This window comes from Schistocerca gregaria, chromosome 6, assembly GCF_023897955.1.
Source record: "Schistocerca gregaria isolate iqSchGreg1 chromosome 6, iqSchGreg1.2, whole genome shotgun sequence".
Classification (NCBI taxonomy): Eukaryota; Metazoa; Arthropoda; class Insecta; order Orthoptera; family Acrididae; genus Schistocerca; species Schistocerca gregaria.
Window position 1 is genome coordinate 290,578,529 of NC_064925.1, and position 24,196 is coordinate 290,602,724.

General features: G+C 44.7%; 1 protein-coding gene across 1 annotated transcript in view; it reads right to left on the bottom strand.

The window, feature by feature from the left end:
• Positions 1-1,866: 1,866 nt before the first annotated feature.
• Positions 1,867-24,196, bottom strand: part of LOC126278856 (cilia- and flagella-associated protein 44-like) — a 577,958-nt gene continuing 555,628 nt past the window's right edge. Inside the window, exon 27 of the mRNA XM_049979132.1 lies at positions 1,867-2,106. Coding sequence (XP_049835089.1) covers positions 1,867-2,106 — 240 coding nt within the window. The remainder of the gene's footprint in view (positions 2,107-24,196) is intronic.

Sequence of the window (24,196 nt, forward strand, 5' to 3'; positions counted from 1 at the left end):
TGTAGATGAGTTGTTTACAGGGTCAACCGTTGAGGAATTACTGTGCAGGACACGGAGATACTGTGTACTTGAGTGAGACAGCGTTATCAGCACATGATAGAGATTGAAGGGGACCGCATTGTGAGTCTCCATTTGGTTGACTGGCAGAACCGTGTAATATCCATATTTGTGGGATGCTGAGATGTGACGGTGACCCAATATTGGACGGCATGGGAACTTCAGGACCGGCATACTCGTCGTTAAGGTTCCAGTCGACCACGTTGGATTACCAATAAGCGCAGTGTAACCCCTTCACTTCTGTGCCAGCTGTCAGAGAACAACTAATGGACTCTCTTCAACATTCTGTATCATACTGCAAGATTCGTCAGAGGCTAGCAACATCTGTTGCCACCCCAGGCGTATTGTTATTACACTACAACACCAACGGCTGCGTTTTGAGTGATGCTGTCACTGGAAAACATGGACTGCTGATGAATGTCATCGCACTGTGCTCAGCGATGAATCACTGTTCTGTACTACCCTGGATGACCACTGTCAGCGAGTATGGTGGTGACCTGGGCAGAGGGCCAATTCTTCCCATGTTCCGGAGAGTCAAAATGGTGTTATCGTGGTGTGGGGAGCCATCTGCCGTGGCTTCACGACGTGGGTGGTAGCGACTGTGAGAACTCTGGCAGCACAGTGGTACATATACTGTAGGTATCTTTCATGCTCGTGTGTTACCTCTCAGGGCAATATCATGGTGGCATTTTTCAAACAGGACAGTGCTTGTTGTTTTATGACACGTGTGCCTATGAACATTCTGTGTGACGGAGAGCCATTACCATGGCCAAACGAAATCCAGATCTGTCCTCTATAGAACTTCTGTGAGATCAGCTCGGACGTCAACACAGTCCCAGAGCCATTATCCAGGGCATCATGGACTAGTTCAACAGCTGTGGCCCAGCTAGCTTCAGGAGAGGATGCATCATCTTTATGTCATTCTTCCCGACCGAATAACTGCATGTATCCAGGTCAGAGGGGTCGCAACGTCATATGGTAAGTACATTAACAGTTCCAAGTTATTTGTAAATTTGTAATCACTGAAATAACCCACAGATCCTCTCAAACTGTAAAGTTTTCATTTTGTTTCTTCCTCCCATTCTGCGTGCTTCACTTGTGTTTTTTGGTCTGGCAATGTATTCACAGAAGAAACAAGAATTTCAAATTTTTATCAGCGGTACCCTGCAACTCGATGAAACAGAAGAGGAAGTAAGGAAAATTAAGGCATTATGTACAGTTGTCGAGATAGAATAAGAATAGGAAACCAAACTAGCTATGTCCTTTTCAAAGGAACTATCCCAACATTCGCACAAACCCAAATTAACAAATGTAGTACGTGGTTTGTGAAATGACGGAGTATTTAGTGAACAGGCCCTCTTGAATCCAGATTGTGTCTTTGGTACTGCTATATCATAGCACAATGCTCAGATTTACTGACAACTTTTACATATTTCCACGACTTACTGCGGTTGCTTGAATTTGCTTTCATTTAGGGAAACTATCATTCTTTCATTAAATATCACTCACTGTCCATACAGTAAAAACACAAGCTTTATTTAAACTTTGTTCAAAGCAACAAAAATAAATACATATCCATTAGGAATAACAGACATGTGTTACATGTAGAAAAATCTACGTAAAAAACAAGTCTAATTACCAGCGCCTATTAAAAAAAAGTAGCCAGAACAACTTCAACTAAAACGTAATAGCATTGTCTTTAATACGTTAATTATATTTTCGAATGGCACACACTAGGTTTAATTACGTAAAACAGAATTAAGCTATTCACATTTACATCGGGAACTATGATAGACACAAGAAAAAGTTTCACTGATTGACTTCATCATTTAAATTACTATTTGGTTTTTGAGTAATGTCAGCAATTGTCTGAACAGGACTTGCGGTAATAGGCGAAGGTGAAATGGGCGGCAGCGGCTCAGATTTGAAAGAGAACATTCTCATTTCTTTCCGCAGAGCCTCCATTTCCAATTCTTGACTTCTTAATACATCGTTTAATACGTCACAGTCTTTTGAATATTCTGTCAACTTCGCCGCAGTTAATCCGCCCTGTAAGAGACGTAAAAATACAGAAGATATTATTAGTTTTTACTTAACTTCAAGTGGTGTCCACTGTTGAGACAATATATATGACCATCTGCTTAAGATCATATTGTTCAACATTCGGAATGTAACACAGTACCGATTCTGCATGGCACGGATCCGACATGTGCTTGGTAGATTTCGGGATGTATGTGGTGCCAGAAGTCCAAGCATATGTTACAATTACCGTAAATTACAATCACAGGATTGTGGGTAGGAAGGTGGTACCAGATAGCGTCCCGGACGAGCCCCACTAGGTTCAGGTCAGGCGATTTTGGTGGCCAAGACATCAACGTGAGTCCTCTGTCAAGCTCAAGCTCCACAAAACACTGTAAAACCATTCTGGTCTTGTGACTCATACAATTATCCTCTCGGAAGAGGCCATCGCCGTTGGGAGAGACTTCAAACATGAAGGGATGCTGCTGGTCCCTAACATAGTTCAGTGAAGTCACGGTACTTTCCATTGCTACCATGGGCCGCGTGAAAACCCAGCTCCATGTCCTTCATTACGTAATACTGCCCCACCAGCCTGCGTCTGTAGCACGTTGCAAGTTTTGAGCAGTTGTTTATCTAGATGATGGCTTGACTGGACAAGACCAGCGACCTGGTGTAACAAAAAACGTGTTTCATCCAACCATCCAGTACGCTTTGATTGATTTATGGCCCAATCTCTATGATCTGGTGCCCAGTGCAATGGTAATTGACGATTTAGTTGGATCAACATGGGAACCCGTAGCGGTGCTCTGCTGTGCGGCCCCATGTTCAATAATCTGCACTGAACGTTGTGCCCCACAACATCTGTACGTCCTCCAGCATTGTAATCTGTCATCAGGTCTGCCACAGATCGCCACCTATCGTGCTAAACAGAGCAACCAAGTCTCCAACCCCCGTGATGAGACATGGATGCCCAATGCCTTGACGCAGTCTCGTAATTTCACAATTCTTCAACCACTTTCCATAGACGCTCACGACAGAAGCATACAAACAGCCGATCAGCTTGGCCATTTTGAGATGTTCGTTCCCATGAGTGGGGCCATAAAAATCTCTGCTTTGTCAAAGTCACCAAATGGCGGGATTCAATCTCGTAGTGGGTAGAGGTCATAATGTTTTTGCTCATCAGTGTAAGTGTCATCATAGTGACTCACGAACCACTATTCATAAACTGAGATAAGGAACCTATTCCAAATAAATTCATCATAAATCTGCATATAATTTCCCTGAAATTAAACTGGAATTACCTTCAAGCACATTTTACATTTGCAAAACAATATATTACCTCCAGAATTTTCTTAAAATTGTTATCCTGATAATGTACTGTAATGTCCATAACTACTGAAAACTATGGGTAACTACATATCTGCATTCTGGGCATCTTAGTGTCAGTACTGGCATAACAGAACTGCCTCACCGTCTATTTTATAAATTATTCTTGCTAGACTTTGAATATGACAATGAGACTTCAAGTGACCCCGTCCCCCAACCCCATCAGCCAACTGGGTAGCGTATAAATGGCAGACTGCTCTCCTATTGGCTGAGGCATCCAGTTCCCTTTTCTTTATTGCTATGCCTTATTAGCCAATGAGGACTATCCTTACCTTTGTCGTTAATACACTGCATAACACAATTGAAGGACCCCTTTTTCGAAACCTTGTAACTGCCCCTCACTCGACGTAGAAGTCTGAAATTGAGCTCTAAGGCGCCTACAGCTTTTCTCTGTTATTGTGCAAAAGCGTGGGCTTGGTGTCAGCGCTGTTTCAGACAGCAAGGTGTCGACACATGCGAAAAAAAAAGCAAGAGCTGAGAAGTTCGCCTTAGGTGTAACATGGATTACTAATGTCACAGTGGCACTAAATTTCACCACAGTTCTATCCAACGCAATCGTGGACCTATTTCACAACGGAACGTCATCGCACCCTCTCTAACCAACATTTCACTCCTTCTTCTGAAGCCCCTGCAATGGTCAGGACAGCGACGTCCAGTGCAGTAATTAAGCGGTGTTCTTACTGGTGGCCGAGGAAAACATTTCTGGCACACCGCTGCTCAGAATCGAAACAAAAAGACCTCAGTGGGTGGCATAAAGGATTTCAACGAGACCACGCCATTCCTTGGGGCGTTGATTCCCACATATTTCTCTATGGAAAACGACAGTTCACAGTGCGATGAACAACCCAATGACGTTCTTGACAATCTTTGACACTGCCGACACCCCGCAGTCGATTTAACCCTTCTCTAGAGACATCGTGGGCCTGAAACACTACTGAACCTGATCACACCCTATGAAGAGCGACGCGACCAAAATGTTTGCTCCGGTCTCCAGTGTGGAACCACAAGGGACCGTTCAGTACCATTCGGCGACATTTGAGCGCGATGCAAGTCCGGAAAATGTGATTATACTTTTTCAGCCCTCCTGTTTCGAGCATTCCTGAGGCGTGATCATGAAGAGGTGTAACATAGACACCTACGTGACTAAAACAGCAAAGAGTCCCTCCAAGTCCCCCATTTTGACTACGCTCTCGTTGCCATCTGTTCACGTTTGTTGAGCCTGTTGTGGTTGGCAGGAGAGCCAACCGTGTTTTTCTAAAGGAGGCCGAAATGCACGCGTCTCAGCTCACGCAGGCTGGCGTGAGGTCTGGAACATGACAATGAAATTAGAATTGAGAAAAACGGACGTAGCTGGTGGAATACTTAACTTTAATCCATTAATGGAGAACGTCGCTCTTTATGGTACATGATTCACAATATCAATAGTACGGATACTGGCGCCTTGCTAGGTCGTAGCAAATAACGTAGCTGAAGGCTATGCTAACTATCGTCTCGGCAATTGAGAGCGTAGAAGTCAGTGAACCATCGCTAGCAAAGTCGGCTGTACAACTGGGCGAGTGCTAGGAAGTCTCTCTAGACCTGCCGTGTGGCGGCGCTCGGTCTGCAATCACTGATAGTGGCGACAAGCGGGTCCGACGTATACTACCGGACCGCGGCCGATTTAAAAGCTACCACCTAGCAAGTGTGGTGTCTGGCGGTGACACCACAGAGCCCTTTAAAAATGTACCAGTACAGAGAATATCTGTGTAGAAAATCCTACGCTCCTGCATGCAGGCATGCTGTTGCTCTTGCAAATTCTAGAAGACATGTGGGATTTGAAGAATGTGAAGGGGTTGCCCGTCACCAAGGGCCTAGGGCTCCATCATGGGTTTTCTCTGTAGTGTATTGACCATATTTGGTCATAGATGCACTACATTGGAAGTGAAGTGCAGCAGTGTCATCGTAAGTGTGACGCTTTACAATATATAACAGTCATTGCAGTGCTGCAAGGCGAGCCAGACTGGTAGGATGTGGAAATAGTTGGCACAGCAATACCTAAGTGGTCGATGCCATAAGCCTTTCAAAAAACTGGTTCAAATGGCTCTGAGCACTATGCGTCATCAGTCGCCTAGAACTTAGAACTAATTAAACCTAACCAACCTGAGGACATCACACACATCCATGCCCGAGACGCATCACAGTGAACAAATTGTCACGCTACGTTGGGATAGGAAAAGGAAGTGTTTGCAGAATACTGAAAGTGTTGGCGTTAAAAAAGGTCTATGCCAGGTGGGTTCCCAGGATGTTGACAGTGGCTCACAAAGACACAAGAAAAACTATATGCAGCGAACTTTCGGAACAGTACGAGAATGGTGGAGATGAATTTGTTGGAAGAATTGTGACAGGTGATGAAACATGGCTCCATCATTTTTCACCAGAGACGAAGAGGCAATCAATGGAGTGGCATCATGCAAATTCGTCCAAGGAAAAAAAAAAATTCAAAACCACACCTTCTGCTGAAAAATTTGTGGCTACGGTGTTTTTAGATTCCGAAGGACTCTTGCTTGTGGAAATCATGCCAAGTGGAACCACCATAAATTTTGATGTATGTGTGACGACACTGAAGAAACTTAAAGCTCGACTCAGTCGTGTTTGACAACATCGGCAAAAGCAGGATGCTTTGCTGTTGAACGACAATGCACGGCCACATGTCAGTCAAAAACCCATGGGAGCGATCTCAAAACTCGGATGGACAACACGGAAACACCCGCCTTACAGTCCTGACCTGGCTCCATGTGACTCTCATCTCTTTGGGAAACTGAAAGACTCTTTTCGTAGACCAAAGTTTGAAGATAATGACTCATTTGTGCATTCTGCCAAACAGTGGCTCCAACTGGTTGGTCCAGATTTTTACCACGCGGGTATACAAGCGCTGGTTCCAAGATGGCATAAGGCAATTGAGAGGGATGGAAATTACATGGAGAAATGAAAATATTGTTCCTAAAGGATGTATACCACACTGTAAAACTTTCAAACATGTAGAATAAAATATGGGTTTTTACAAAAATAGTCTCCATTTCTTTTGGAGTGACCCTCGTATATATGCTGTAAAGCCCAAACAAGCGCAGCTCGAAAGCGTATAAATACCCACTTATATTAAAGTCACATATGTTAATATCGCAGCTCTATCCCAGAACTGCTCTCGTTAATAAACGGTCACAATGCCCACATAGTACTAGGGACATAAAGTTGGCTGAAACCAGATGTAAACAGTAATGAAATTCTGAACTCAGATTGGAATCTGTACCGCAGAGACAGGCTGGACAGTGAAGGGGGAAGCGTGTTTATAGCGACAAGAAGTGCAATAGTATCGAAGGAAATTGACGGAGATCCGAAATGTGAAATAATTTGGGTGAAGGTCACGGTTAATGAAGGCTCAGACATGGTAACTGGATGTCTCTATAGGCCCCCTGGCTCAGCAGCTGTTGGAGCTGAGCACCTGAAGGATAATTTGGAAAATATTTCGAGTAGATTTCCCAACCATGTTACAGTTCTGGGTGGAGATTTTAATTTGCCGGATACGGACTGGAAGACTCAAACGTTCATAACGGGTGGCAGGGACAAAGAATCTAGTGAAATTTTTTTAATTGTTTTAACTGAAAACTACCTTGAGCAGTTAAACAGAGAACCGACTCGTGGCAATAACATATAAGACCTTCTGGTGACAAAAAGACCCGAACTATTTGAAACAGTTAACGCAGAACATGGAATCAGCGATCATTAAGCGGTTCCCGCATCGATGATTTCAGCCATAAAGAGAAATATTAAAAAAGGTAGGAAGATTTTTCTGTTTAGCAAAAGTGACAAAAAGCAGATTTCAGAGTACCTGACGGCTCAACACAAAAGTTTTGTCTCAAGTACAGATAGTGTTGAGGATCAGTGGACAAAGTTCAAAACCATCGTACAATATGCCACCGTGGTACAACAACCGAGTTAGAAAACTGCTGCGGAAGCAAAGGGAACTTCACAGCAAACATAAACATAGCCAAAGCCTTGCAGACAAAAATTACGCGAAGCGAAATGTAGTGTGAGGAGGGCTATGCGAGAGGCGTTCAATGAATTCGAGAGTAGAGTTCTGTGTACTGACTTGGCAGATAATCCTAGGAAATTTTGGTCTTATGTCAAAGCGGTAGGTGGATCAAAACAAAATGTCCAGATACTCTGTGACCAAAATGGTGCTGAAACAGAGGATGACAGACTAACAGACTAAAGGCCGAAATACTAAACGTCTTTTTCCAAAGCTCTTTCACAGAGGAAGACTGCACTGTAATTCCTTCTCTAGATTCTCGCACAGATGACAAAATGGTAGGTATCGAAATAGACGACAGAGCGATAGAGAAACAATTAAAATCTCTCAAAAAGAGGAAAGGCCGCTGGACCTGATGGGATACCAGTTCGATTTTACACAGAGTACGCAAAGGAACTTGCCCCCCCCCCCCCCCCACCCCACCCCCCACCCTTCTTGCGGCGGTGTACCGTAGGTCTCTAGCAGAGCGTAGCGTTCCAAAGGATTGGAAAAAGGCACAGGTCATCTCCGTTTTCAAGAAGGGACGTCGAAAAGATGTGCAGAACTATAGACCTATATCTCCAACGTCGATCAGTTGTAGAATTTTGGATTACGTATTATGTTCGAGTATAATGACTTTTCTGGAGACTAGAAATCTACTCTGTAGGAATCAGCATGGGTTTCGAAAAAGACGATCGTGTGAAACACAGCTCGCGCTATTCGTCCACGAGACTCAGAGGACCATAGACACGGGTTCCCAGGTAGATGTCGTGCTTCTTGACTTCCGCAAGGCGTTCGATACAGTTCCCCACAGTCGTTTAATGAACGAAGTAAGAGCATATGGACTATCAGAGCAATTGTGTGATTGGATCGAAGAGTTCCTAGATAACAGAAAGCAGCATGTCATTCTCAATGGAGAGAAGTCTTCCGAAGTAAGAGTGATTTCAGGTGTGCCGCAGGGGAGTGTCGTAGGACCGTTGCTATTCACTATATACATAAATGATCATGTGGATGACATCGGAAGTTCACTGAGGCTTTTTCCAGATGATTCTGTGGTATATCGAGAGATTGTAACAATGGAAAATTGTACTGAAAAGCAGGAGGCTCTGCAGCGAATTGACGCATGGCTCAGGGAATGGCAATTGAATCTCAATGTACACAAGTGTAATGCGCTGCGAATACATAGAAAGAAAGATCCTTTATCATTTAGCTAAAATATAGCAGGTCAGCAACTGGACGCAGTTAATTCCATAAATTATCTGCGAGTAGGCATTAGGCGTGATTTAAAATGGCATGATCATTTAAAGTTGATCGTCGGTAAAGCAGATGCCAGACTGAGATTCCTTGGAAGAATCCTAAGGAAATGCAATCCGAAAACAAAGGAAGTAGGTTACAGTAAGCTTGTTCGCCCACTGCTAGAATACTGCTCCGCAGTGTGGGATCCGTACCAGATAGGGTTGATAGAAGAGATAGAGAAGATCCGACGGAGATCAGCGCGCTTCGTTACAGGATCACTTAGTAATCGTGAAAGCGTGACGGAGATGATAGATAAACTCCAGTGGAAGACTCTACAGGAGAGACGATCAGGAGCTCGGTACGGGCTTCTGTTGAAGCTTCGAGAACATACCTTCACCGAAGAGTCAAGCAGCATATTGCTCCCTCCTATGTATATCTCGCAAAGAAGCCATGAGGATAAAATCAGAGAGATTAGAGCCCACACAGAGGCATACCGACAATCCTTCTTTCCACGAACAATACGAGACTGGAATAGAAGGGAAAACCGATAGAGGTACTCAAGGTACCCTCCGCCACCCACCGTCAGGTGGCTTGCGGAGTAAGGATGTAGATGTGACTGTGTCAGTTGGTCGCCGTCTAAAAAGCTGGTGCTGAACCACAGTTAGACTCTATGTCAGGACAGTCCGCCCTGAGACTGGACCAGGAGCTGGCGCCACAACAGGCCGGCAACGGCTCTGGGAAGCACTCACCAGCCGTCGACTCTAAGGCAGCGCGTCACAGCCATTACGTCACCGGCTGCCGCCTCCTGGGCAGTGCGGAGTGTGCGACCCATGCCGTGCCACAGTGCATGCAGTCACAGCTAGCTGAGGCCGCCTGGAGCTGTAGTCACCGCTGACGGAGGCAGTTGCGTCATAGGCCACTGCACGTCCAACGCTGCACTCTGCCTGCAGTGCAGGGCAATGACACGCAGGAGGCTACAGGATGCCGCTACCAAGCTGTCACTTCCTGCACTGGGCTGTACTGCCGTAATAAAGCATGTGGAAATACACAATGTTTAGTTGCATGGCGTCCCAGCCCATCTCTACCTCTCGCCGCAATTCGTAGCCGCGTGGTCTTAAGCGCCTTGTCATGGTTCGCGCGGCTTCCCCGTCGGAGGTTCGAGTCCTCCCTCGGGCATGGGTGAGTGTGTTGTCCTTAGCGTAAGTTAGATTAAGTAGTGTGTAAGCTTAAGGACCGAAGACTAAGCAGTTTGGTCCCATAAGCTTATACCACAAATTTCCAAAATTTGTGGCTCAGATGGATAGAGCGACTGCCATGTAAACAGGAGATCCCGGGTTCGAGACCTGGTCGGGGAACACATTTTCATCTGTGCCCATTGACGTATGTCAACTCCTTTAAGCAGCTAATGGTGTTCATTGCATTGTAATTTCATTCTAATGAGCTGCTTGGTCACCGATGGTATCTGTTCTTTCGGATGTGTCCGAAAGAACAGATACCATCTTAATAAATATATAGTTAAGGCTCACCGGCCACTTCACCATCTTCTTCTTCAGTGCGAATGCACAAACAGAGCCCGAACTCCTACGGGAAGCGGCAACGCGCCGCGAGTAATGAATATAATGGGCAGGGGCACTACGAATGTAGTGCGGGACAATACGATGAGAATGTGGGTTTCGCGGGAGGCGTGCCAGAGAGAAATTCATGCAGTCACGCTAATCTCTGTGTCCTCGGTGGCTCAGCTGGATAGCCGGCATTGTAGCTCAGCGTGTTCGGTCAGAGGATTTAGCTTTCCTCTGTCATAAAAAAAACTGAGTCAACAGCTCAACGAACAACCAGAACAAGTGTCATAGAACGTCCGCCACGAACAAAAAAAGATGGATAGAGCGTCTGCCATGTAAGCAGGAGATCCCGGGTTCGAGTCCCGGTCTGGGCACACATTTTCATCTGTCCCCGTTGATGTATGTCAACGCCCGTAAGCAGCTAAGGGTGTTCATTTCATTGTAATTTCATCCAAAATTTTACTCTATCTCTCAACAACATCTGTATACAGGTACATTTTAAAGTGCTCAACAAACGCGGGTGGGTGGCACTGCGGGTGTTAGAGGGATCCTTTGCTGTTTTATTCGCGCATGTGGCCCTTCTGTAATCGCGCCACAGGAGGGTGCGAAGTAGGAAGGCTGAAAAAGCACCCTTTGTCATTTTGGGTCACAGTCAAATTTCCTCGAATCGTTTCGAACGGTCCCTAGTGATTCCAGCCTGTACACAAGAGCAAAAATTGCTCTTGCATTGCACTCCAAAGGGGTTCAATGATTTTCAAATGGGGTAGCTCACTCGCTAGGTCAATAGTGAAGGTTGAACCGTCCCTCAGGTGTCAGTAGTGTCAAAGGTTGTTACGAACGTCGTTCTGTTACTCACCGCACTGCGAACTGTCGTTTTCGACCGCGAAATGTGCGGAAGGGGTGGTTCCTTTTGTGCGGAAGGGGTGGTTCCTTTGACGCCCTTTCTGCCACCCCCCTGAGACACTTCGTGCGTAATCTGAGCGGCAGTCTGTCAGAAATGTGTGAGAACCAACCACCCCCCTCCCTCCAATGAGGGGTTTTTACTGACGCCATTTATGCCACCAAGTGACGCCTTTTCGTGTCAATTCCGAGCGGCAGTGTGTCAGGAATGTTTCTCCCGGTCACTCTTAAGAAAACCGCGTGATTCTACACAGAATACGCGAAAGTACTTGTCCCCCTTCTCACAGCCCTGTACCGCAGTTCTCTAGAGGAACGGAAGGTTCCAAATTATTGGAAAAGAGCACAGGTAGTCCCAGTCTTCAAGAAGGGTCGTCGAGCAGATGCGCAAAAGTATAGGCCTATATCTCTGACATCGATCCGTTGTAGAATTTTAGAACATGTTTTTTGCTCGCGTATCATGTCATTTCTGTAAACCCAGAATCTACTCTGTAGGAATCAACATGTATTCAGGAAACAGAGATAGTGTGAGACCCAGCTCGCTTTATTTGTTCATGAGACCCAGAAAATATTAGATACAGGCTCCCAGGTAGATGCTATTTTCCTTGACTTCCGGAAGGCGTTCGATACAGTTACGCACTGTCGCCTGATAAACAAAGTAAGAGCCTACGGAATATCAAACCAGCTGTGTGGCTGTATTGAAGAGTTTTTAGCAAACAGATCACAGCATGTTTTTCTCAATGGAGAGACGTCTACAGACGTTAAAGTAACCTCTGGCGTGCCACAGGGGAGTGTCATGGGACCACTGCTTTTCACAATATATATACTCCTGGAAATGGAAAAAAGAACACATTGACACCGGTGTGTCAGACCCACCATACTTGCTCCGGACACTGCGAGAGGGCTGTACAAGCAATGATCACACGCACGGCACAGCGGACACACCAGGAACCGTGGTGTTGGCCGTCGAATGGCGCTAGCTGCGCAGCATTTATGCACCGCCGCCCTCAGTGTCAGCCAGTTTGCCATGGCATACGGAGCTCCATCGCAGTCTTTAACACTGGTAGCATGCCGCGACAGCGTGGACGTGAACCGTATGTGCAGTTGACGGACTTTGAGCGAGGGCGTATAGTGGGCATGCGGGAGGCCGGGTGGACGTACCGCCGAATTGCTCTACACGTTTGGCGTGAGGTCTCCACAGTACATCGATGTTGTCGCCAGTGGTCGGCGGAAGGTGCACGTGCCCGTCGACCTGGGACCGGACCGCAGCGACGCACGGATGCACGCCAAGACCGTAGGATCCTACGCAGTGCCGTAGGGGACCGCACCGCCACTTCCCAGCAAATTAGGGATACTGTTGCTCCTGGGGTATCGGCGAGGACCATTCGCAACCGTCTCCATGAAGCTGGGCTACGGTCCCGCACACCGTTAGGCCGTCTTCCGCTCACGCCCCAACATCGTGCAGCCCGCCTCCAGTGGTGTCGCGACAGGCGTGAATGGAGGGACGAATGGAGACGTGTCGTCTTCAGCGATGAGAGTCGCTTCTGCCTTGGTGCCAATGATGGTCGTATGCGTGTTTGGCGCCGTGCAGGTGAGCGCCACAATCAGGACTGCATACGACCGAGGCACACAGGGCCAACACCCGACATCATGGTGTGGGGAGCGATCTCCTACACTGGCCGTACACCTCTGGTGATCGTCGAGGGGACACTGAATAGTGCACGGTACATCCAAACTCTCATCGAACCCATCGTTCTACCATTCCTAGACCGGCAAGGGAACTTGCTGTTCCAACAGGACAATGCACGTTCGCATGTATCCTGTGCCACCCACGTGCTCTAGAAGGTGTAAGTCAACTACCCTGGCCAGCAATATCTCCGGATCTGTCCCCTATTGAGCATGTTTGGGACTGGATGAAGCGTCGTCTCACGCGGTCTGCACATCCAGCACGAACGCTGGTCCAACTGAGGCGCCAGGTGGCAATGGCATGGCAAGCCGTTCCACAGGACTACATCCAGCATCTCTACGATCGTCTGCATGGGAGAATAGCAGCCTGCATTGCTGCGAAAGGTGGATATACACTGTACTAGTGCCGACATTGTGCATGCTCTGTTGCCTGTGTCTATGTGCCTGTGGTTCTGTCAGTGTGATCATGTGATGTATCTGACCCCAGGAATGTGTCAATAAAGTTTCCCCTTCCTGGGGCAATGAATTCACGGTGTTCTTATTTCAATTTCCAGGAGTGTATATATATGTGACCTAGTAGATAATGTCTGAAGTTCCATGCGGCTTTTCGCGGATGATGCTGTAGTATACAGAGCAATTGCAACAATAGAAAATCGCAGCGAAATGCAGGAAATTCTGCAGCGGATAGGCACTTGGTGCAGGGAGTGGCAACTGACCCTTAACACAGACAAACGTAATGTTTGTGAATACATAGAAAGAAGGATCCTTTATTGTATGATTATATGATAGCAGAACAAACACTGGTAGCAGTTACTTCTGTAAAATATCTGGGAGTATGCGTACGGAACGATTAGAAGTGGAATGATCATATAAAATTAATTGTTGGTAAGGCGGGTGCCAGGTTGAGATTTATTGGGAGAGTCCTTAGAAAATATAGTCCATCAACAAAGGACGTGACTTGCAAAACACTCGTTCGACCTATACTTGAGTATTGCTCATCAGTGTGGGATCCGTACCAGGTCGGGTTGACAGAGGAGATACAGAAGATCGAAAGAAGAGCGGCGCGTTTCGTCACAGGGTTATTTGGTAAGCGTGATAGCGTTTCGGAGATGTTTAGCAAACTCAAGTGGCAGACTCTGCAAGAGAGGCGCTCTGCATCGTGGTGTTGCTTGCTGTCCAGGTTTCGAGAGGGTGCGTTTCTGGATGAGGTATCGAATATATTGCTTCCCCCTACTTATACCTCCCGAGGAGATCACGAATGTAAAATTAGAGATTCGAGCGCTCACGGAGGCTTTCCGGCTGTCGTTCTTCCCGCGACCCATAAGCGACTGCAACAGGAAATGGAGGTAATGACAGTGGCACGTAAAGTGCCCTCCGCCACACACCGTTCGGTGGCTTGCGGACTATAAATGTAGATGTAGATGTAGATTTCAATGCTGAGCTTCACTGTTCTGACCTCCATTATGGAGGCTTCAAAAGAAGGGGGATTTTTTTGGTAAGATGGGGCTCGACGGCTTCGCATCTGTGACACGTCCACGGTAGCGCTGCGCGGAAGTGAGGGGAAATTTGATGACAATGTGAGATCATTAACCCATCATACATCTCACGTGAACTTCTGAGCTGTGACCTTTTCGCGCATGCGTCGATACTTTGCTGTTTGAAGCGTCTCCGAGCCTGGGGGTGACGTCGCAGGGTGCCACAGTTTTGCACCATTACAGAGAACGATTGAAGGCATCTTTGAGCCAAATTTTAAACTCCTACATGACACCGGGAAACAATAACTGGATTTTCAGAAGTGGTCCTGTGGTTGTGTTGTGCAGTATATTTAATACCCTTCTTGTCTAGCTTAAGATAATTTATGTTTTCCAGATTTTTTTTCTAATATCTTTTCCTTAGTGCTATAAGTTATTATCCTTATCGCTGTTATTGCCCAGTAAGTACAGTTTATGAGACAAGTTGGCAACCCATGATGGTACAACTGCAATTCTCATATCTAACATGGGTACCGCCACGAAATGTGGTATGAACCTGCGCCTATAACATTACAGTGGCCATACCCCAGCGTAAAAACGGCGATCAATTAAAAAAAATTAAGCAAGATAGCTTCAATGCTGCATAGTCTATTCATGTCTCTCTTTATACATGTTTGTGGCGGTCTTATGTTAAAAACATGCTACTGGCACACATGCATGATATCAACAGTGCTATGCTAGGTGTAAAATACATGAAATTCAAAATAATGTAAGACAATTTGTTATTAAAACAATTACTGGTATGTTATAACTTTTTAACGTTGCTCGACATGAAAGAGATACTTCATATTTACATAAAAATGTATCCACTGCAAAGGAACTTGTGCTTTTTTTAAACAATGGTAGAAAGACACCGAATAACATTTTCAAGACACGTGGCTATAACACTATCTGGACAAGATGGTTTTCAGGTGTCTGGTCTGAAGGTCACAGAATGATGCAAACAGTCGTTGAAAAACACATAGCAGACATATATTCATTATAAAGACTAGACAAGTTGCCCTTCAGAAACTTGGAGGTCATAGAATCTAGACAGTCATGACCGGTTGCTAGATGTACCCCCCCCCCCTCCCCCCCCCCCCCCCCCCGCCGCCCCTACAGGTCCATTCTCCAATTGGATGACAAACTGGTGGGCTGTTCTCGAATGGGCTAGTCTCCTATTGATGAGGAACACAGCGGACTGTCACCCTATTGGCCAAATGCTTGGTATTTACTCCTGCCCATTAGGCAGACGGGTACAGTCATCCTCCCTTCCACCCTCTCCTTGATTGTACGAGGTTTAGAGCTTTAATACTGGCAACTACTTTCTTACAACTTATAGAAAATAGATACATATTTCAAAGTTTTACTGTTTTTCAAAATAGTGACAAGTACTGTGTATAAATCGCTGGCAGCGATGTGAAAGTCGTAGGATACCGTTACCAGTACCAGTTGTGTTGATAGACCGAGTGGAGCAATCTATTGCCCACTGAATCTCAATAACAGTTCTGAGGTAAATGCCATGAAGTGCTTCCTTTAATTTAGGAATCAATTGGAAGTCACAAAAACTTAAGTTGAGGGCTATGGTGGCTGGAACAGCATTTCTCAGCCCCATCGATCGAACATATTGCTCTCAACTTGTGCCATACCTGCCAGAGCATTGTTAGAAGTGTCGTCCTCCTGAATGTATGTCCAAGTGTAGTGACTGCGGCGTGTACAGTGTAGCATCAGGTTTGTGTTATATGATGATCAGAGAAGGGAAAGAGTAAAACCCAGTCCCAGACTACTGAATAATTCCCTCGAATAGCAGCAAGAAGGCCACTGAGATCAATGTCCCCATCCGACAGCGGCACAGGCTTCACTCCATGAGACACTGAGAAAGGGTTAGGAATTTAATCCAGGACACTGGCATAAAGTTAGTATCTCAGGAACTTTACGCCAACACGTTTCCTTCCCTTGCTGGCCAAACACTTGGAGAGAAAATTTCTGCCACTGACAGGATTCGAGCCAGCTACATTCAGAGTCGCACTGGCGTGCATTAGTAACTTCAGCTACAAAGGTGGATACAGTGCCAAGAAACACTTCTTTATGTATAAAAGCTAGTGCGTTAAGTTGGAGAGCTTTCAGATCACTGCAAATCACTGGCAGCAGGGCTGGTTGGACACAATTTTTCCACATACGATTTGGCAGCAACCCCTTTCCAGCCCCCTCCCCTTTTCCTTCAGACATTAGTTGCATTTCCTTGGGCATTTTACTTATTTTACTCGTGTGATGAATATAACAATCCTTCTCCGTAGCCGAACGGTAAAGTTCACGCTTTTCACATGGTGTATCTAGGTTCGAATACTGGTGATAGTTGCCGACAGATAAAAGTGTTTGCATCGAACTGTGAGCCACGCCATATTTATTAATTATTTATCTATAAACATTAGAATAAACTGTTGTGTTTCTTCCATATACATGATGAACCAGAATTAACAGTTAAAAATGACACCTATGAAAGTATACGATAACAAAATAAAAAACATTCCACTAAACATTGGTCCGCAAACGAGCTGTTTTCGGGATAACTGCAAATGTGTCTACGTGTCGCCACTGACTTCAGTGCAAAATGTTCAATACAAAATGTTAGTTTAAACGCATTTGAAATGAAAACTTTTCAATTAAGCTCCCATCGAAGTGGGGTCAAATGTCACCCATAGTCTACCCTACTTTGCACAATGTTGAAGAATGTGGTCGATGCACAATGGACCAAACGACATTTTTCTGCCGATATGAGGCATCTAAAGTACCAATGTGATCCAAGATGGACAGGTGGAGCAGAGTACCTTGGCCTCCAAAGTCACCTGGCATCAGTCCTCGTGTTTTTTCTCCTGGGGTCATCTCAATAGTGCAGCCTACAGCACTGTCGTTGGAACAGTTGGAGAACTGGAGCAGCAAACTGGACAGTCTTGTCAAAATTTACGAGATGATCCAGGAGTGCGTCAAAGAATTCGTAACTCACTGCAGGGACGAGGGTGGCGTTAACTCCAAATGCCAAGACTACATATGGAACACCTCCATTAACCGGTACTGGCACGGATACTGAATAACCTGTTGTGTTGTAACTACGTTTTAGAGTGAAAACAAATTTCTTTACGGCAGTATGAAATTTTATTAGTGACTGGGGATTTTTTCAGAGTGGTGTCGTAATTACAAGTGTTCTGAGGGATATTTTTAAGAGTAAGTTTTTAAGTAAAAAATAATGATTTGCTCCGCGATCGCCAGTTCAACTAACCACAGCAGACAACTAAGTTACGAATTAAGTTTCGTATGTTTCTTAAAAACAATGAGACGAAACGAAAAGGGATAAATGCATGTACATGTGTAGAATTGTTTTCAGTTGAAAACTTAAGTTAAAAAATGATGCAGTTCCAATTTCAAATCTACCATCCTCTGGTGTTGATTCAGGACATAGTACTGAACCTAATAATGACAGAAATATATGGGCACAAAAACGAAGCCATTGCAAAGATGCAGATGATATTTTACAGGTAAACATACACTGAAGCACCAGACAAGCTGGTCTAGGCATGCGTATTCAAACACAGAGATATGCAAACAGGTAAAAGCTGGTATAGGCGTGCGTATTCAAATACAGAGATATGTAAACAGGCAGAATACGGCGCTGCGGTCGGCAACGCCTATATAAGAGAAGTGTCTGGCGCACTTTTTAGATTGATTACTGCTGCTACAATGATAGGTCAGCAAGATTTAAGAGAGTTTGAACGTGGTTATAGTCGGCGCACGAGCGATGGACACAGCATCTCAGAGGTAGCAATGAAGTGCAGATTTTCCCGTACGATCATTTCACGAGTGCACTATGAATATCTGAAATCCGGTAAAACATCAGATCTGAGACATCGCTGCGGCCGGAAAAACGTCCTGCAGGACGGGACCAGCGACGACTGAGAATTGTTCAACGTGACAAAACGCAACCCTTCCCCAAATTGCTGCAGATTTCAATGCTGGGCCAATAAGAAGTGTCAACGTGCAAACCATTCAACGAAACATCATCGATACAGACTTTCGAAACCGAAGGCCCACTCGTGTACCCTTGATGACTGCACGAAACAAAATTTTACGCTTCACCTGGGCCCGTCATCACCCACATTGGACTGCTGATTACTGGAAACATGTTGCCTGGTCGTGAGATTCTCGTTTCAAATTGTGTCGAGCGAATGGACGTTTACTGGTATGGAGACAACTTCATGAATCTATGGACACTGCATGTCAGCAGAGGCTTCTCAGGTTGGTGCAGGCTCTGTAATAGTGCGAGGCGTGTGCAGTTGAGTGATATGGGACTCCTGATACGTAAGCATACTGTCTTGATCACCTGCATCCATTCACGACCGTTGTGCATTCCGAGAGACTTGGGCAGTTTCAGCAGGACAATCCAATACCCCACACGTCTAGCATTGCTACAGAGTGGCTCCAGCAACACTTCTCTGAGTTTAAACACTTCCGATGGCCACCAGAATCCCCAGACATGAACATGGGATGCCTTATAACATGCTGCTCAGAAGAGATCTCCACCCCTTCGTATTCTTACGGATTTATGGACAGCTTTGCAGGATTCATCGTGTCAGTTCCCTCCAGCACTACCAGACATTAGTCGAGTTCAAGCAATGTCGTGTTCCGGTACTTCTGCGTGCTCACGGGAGCCCTACACGATGTTTGGCAGGTTCAAAAATGGTTCAAATGGCTCTGAGCACTATGGGACTTAACTTATAAGGTCATCAGTCCCCTAGAACTTAGAACTACTTAAACATAACTAACCTAAGGACATCACACACATCCATGCCCGAGGCAGGATTCGAACCTGCGACCGTGGTGGTCGCGCGGTTCCAGACTTTAGCGCCTAGAACCGCTCGGCCACTCCGGCAGGCGTTTGACAGGTATACCAGTATCTGTGGCCTCTTCAGTGTATTATCAACTAATGGAAAAGTTACTACTAGACAAAACATGAACCGAAAATTAACACTGTTGTAAATGCGACAATGCTTGCTTACACTAACCATTAGAAATTATGGAAACAGAAATAAAAGACCTTAGATAAAAGAATGCAGATTTACAGGATCGTTCCTCTGTTGAAGTAGTGATGAGTTACATGAAATTGAAACATGTTCAGAAAGTTATTCAGAGCTCTCTTTCTGTCAACAACCAGTAGTTATGAAAGAACGATGTACTAATTGGTCATCTGAAGATACTGCAAAGCTTGCGAGGTTACGTTGTCTATCTTTTGTCAGGGACATACCTAAATACCCTCTTCCTAACGAAGTCACTATACAAGAAGATTCAGGGAAATTTTTCGTTCCGTCACGTTTTATTGATTTAAGCCTTAGCGTTCTTAAAACTGAAAGTTGTTAACAAAATTTGAAAAAGACATAGTTCGGACGCTACATTACCATTAAACCCGCCACACAAAAAAAGTATGACTAACATAAAGCTTCACAGTAACAATACACTAAAATCTGGAAAATCACGATTAAATTCCTACCTTCTTATGAGTTGTGAGCGCTGTGTGCCTATAAGCTTTAAGGCTGTGTGGCGAGGTGCTAGGAATCACGGTGACGTCACAGCTAACAGTCCACCTGTGCGTGATCCCTACCGCGTATTCTAGTATCCGTGGGTACTGGTGTGCAGTAAACTGTAACATGTGACTTGCGGAAGTGGTATTGAATTCCTTGTGAACGTAGGCCATGGGTGAAATTTATTCCAAATTAGATGACAACTTAATCGAAAGGTTTACATTACAAGAACATTTATATGAACTAGGACGATCTTTGATATTGAAGCCAGTGACGGCTAGTGATCACTCACTCGCAGTTACCTCGCAAATGCTTCGTTTGGGGACCCATGTTTACTGAAATTTCTCTGCTTCTGTTATCATATACTTTCAACCGTGCCAGTTCTCGCAACCAACTATGATACACACTGTATGCAACTTTTGCACAAAGCTGCTTGAGTCGCTTGGGCCTTAAACCGTCGCCTACCTGCAGTATAAAAGCTTTCGTTGATTATTTCAGTAGACCGTTCCAAAAGCTTCAGTTATGTCATGCCTACACTAACCGATAATTCTCCACTGCAGATCAGCGTTTCAATATTTGCACTTTAAACATTTACTATTCACTGCAAAGAGAATTTCTACTTCGTTTCTCTCTCCACTTGCAACGGCTTGTTTGACCTGAGGTGTTCAAAAAGTGTCTCCGTAGTGCCGTATCATTGTTAGCAGCGCGTGCCGTCTGCCGAAGCGAATATACCGAAATGAAACTCAGTGAAATACAATTTATTAATTTATTGAATATTCATTTTCACTTACAAATTTTCACATTAAATGTTGAAAGTGTCTCCCCCTGTTGTTGAATACACAATTGAATTCGTCTAATCATGTTTCCAAACAAAAGCTGTAACATTTCTTCTGTAACAGAAGCAGTGAAAGTGGATATTTGCAGTTTTCAATTCATATGGATTTTGGCCGGTTTTTATAGACAGTTGCTTACGCTGCACCCCAGAAGAAAAGGTCAAGTGGTGTTCTATCAGGCGATCGTGGAGGCCAAAGTCCCTATGAAATTACACGATCACCAAAAACTTCAGCAAGCAGTGACATGGAAACGCGAGCTGTATGTGCGGTTGCACCATGATGTTGAAAATAACCGTTCAGTATTTCACTTAACACAACTTCTCCTATGAATGGGTACAGAATGTCATTGCAGTATCGTTGTGCGTTTATCGTTTCGTTGAAAAATATGGGACCCACAATCCGACGTCTAGAAATTGCAATCCAAACTCTTGTTTTCATAGAATGAAGTGGTTCCTCATGAATACACAACGAATTTGCAGTACTCCACATACGAGAATTTTGCGAGTTCATGTACCCGGATAAATGAAACCACGCCTCATCAGTGAAAAACGTTTCATTAAGAATGTCCCTTCCATTTTGTTGAACGAAATATTTGCACCATTGACAATAATGCAGTCTCTTATCCTGATCAATATTTTTCACTTCTTGCACGACTGTTACTTTGTATGGGAAAATTTCAAATTTTTTTCCTTAAACCTATGTGGGCCGTTCCGACACTAACATGGATTTCCCGGGCGAGTTTTCTTACCAATTGTTCGGACTAATGGGCATTTTACCGGTTATATCGCATAGTTTATCCTCAGACAAAACGCTAGGACGACCACTTCTCGGTGCATCTGTCACTGAACCCGTACTTCGAAATTTGTTAATCAAATCTCGCACAATATCGCAATGTGGGAGTGTTGCCTCCGGGAAAACTGAATTAAATTTTTGACGAACTGAAACTGCTTATTTACCGACCGCTTTGAACACTTGTTCGACTAAAAGCACACGTTCTTCAATGGTTAGCATTCTAACAGTGACAAAAATGAAATAAACGAACAGAGGAACTGAAGTTAAACGTTCACGTCAGCACGTAACGTCACACACTACTAACGCTGACAGATAAACGAATGTTGGGAGTGTCCACTTGAATGGAAATAACCCAGTCAGGCGAACAATTATACGGCACGCACGCACCATTATTCTCTCTCTTTCCTGTCCTACATGCAATTGATGCACGGGAAGAAGAGTCGTCACAACCCTAAATTTCTCTGATTTTACTGTCATAGTCATTTCGTAAGATGCATATGTGACAGAAAGTAATATGTTGCCCGACTATTTACGCAACGTATTTTCTCGGAATTTCTACAGTAACTCTCGCTGTGATGCACAACGCCTCTCTTGTAGCATCTGTCACTGGAGCTTTCCAATCATCCCTGAATCGCTTGTACACCAACAGAACGATCCTGTGGCGAAACTCGGTGGTCTTTGTTGGATCCTATCTATCTCTTCTAATCATCCGACTTGGTAACACCTCATTAGGTGTGGTCGCTAACGCATGCCTGTGTGGTGGCGCTGATGCGGAGAAGAGCTGGTTCAAATCCTCCTGGTGCAACACTCTCACCACCAGTATTTGGCTGGCAAAGGAGAGAGATGGTGTCGTAAAGTTCCAGATCTTTGTGCCAATCTTCTGGGTTAAGCTCCAAAGTTCCCTGCAGAAGTCAGGGATTGTGACACTGTTGATGGCGATCTGACCATCGGCCGACCCTTTGCTTTCGGAGCATTAGGCTGCATGCCAACATAGGATGTCATCCTCTTGTTTCTCTCATCATCATATAACACAAACATTACACTACACTATACACACATCCACTATTCTCACCTACAATCTAAAAATTCACATACCACATAAAACTCTTGTATCAACAACGAGAAAGAACATATCATAACTGCGGACGAAGAACATTCTTTCTGATAGGTGGGTGAAACCGCCCTGTGGGATATCCCGTCATTTAGCACCTACATTATTTGTACATCATAATAAGAAGAATACAATAATTCCAATCCCAAAGAAAGCAGGTGTTGACAGATGTGAAAATTACCGAACTATCCGTGTAATGAGTCACACCTACAAAATACTCACGCGAATTCTTTACAGACAAATGGAAAAACTGGTAGAAGCCGACCTCGGGGCAGATCAGTTTGGATTCCGTAGAAATGTTGGAACACGTGAGGCAATACTAACCCTACGTCTTATCTTAGAAGAAAGATTAAGGAAAGGCAAACCTACGTTTCTATCATTTGTAGACTTGGAGAAATCTTTTGACAATGTTGGCTGGAATACTGTCTTTCAAATTCTTAAGGTGGCAGGGGTAAAATACAGGGAGCAAAAGGCTATTTACAATTTGTACAGAAATCAGATGGCAGTTATAAAGAGTCGAGGGGCATAAAAGGGAAGCAGTGGTTGGGAAGGGAGTGAGACAGGGTTGTAGCCTCTCCCCTATGCTATTCAATCTGTATACTGACCAAGCAGTAAAGGAAACAAAAGAAAAGTTCGGAGTAGGCATTAAAATCCATGGAGAAGAAATACAAACTTTAAGGTTCGCCGATGTGACATTGTAATTCTGTCAGAGACAGCAAAGGACTTGGAAGAGCAGTTGAACGGAATGGACAGTGTCTTGAAAGGAGGGTATAAGATGAACATCAACAAAAGCAAAACGAGGATAATGGAATGTAGTCGAATTAAGTCGGATGATGCTCAGGGAATTCGATTAGGAAATGAGACACTTAAAGTAGTAAATGAGTTTTGCTATTTGGGGAGCAAAATAACTGATGATGGTCGAAGTAGAGAGGATATAAAATGTAGACTGGCAATGGCAAGGAAAGCGTTTCTAAAGAAGAGAAATTTGTTAACATCGAGTATAGATTTAAGTGTCAGGAAGTCGTTTATGAAAGTAATTGTGCGGAGTGTAGCCATGTATGGAAGTGAAACATGGACGATAAATAGTTTAGACAAGAAGAGAATAGAAGCTTTCGAAATGTGGTGCTACAGAAGAATACTCAAGATTAGATGGGTAGATCACATAACTAATGAGGAGGTACTGAACAGAATTGGGGAGAAGAGGAGTTTGTGACACAACTTGACTAGAAGAAGGGATCCGTTGGTAGGACATGTTCTGAGGCATCAAGGGATCACCAATTTAGTACTGGAGGGCAGCGTGGAGGGGAGACCAAGAGATGAATACACTAAGCAGATTCAAAAGGATGTAGGCTGCAGTAGGTACTGGGAGATGAAGAAGCTTGCACAGGATAAGGTAGCATGGAGAGCTGCATCAAACCAGTGTCTGGAATGAAGACCACAACAACAACAACAACTGGTAACGGTTCCAGACCGGTGAGCAATACTCAAGAATCG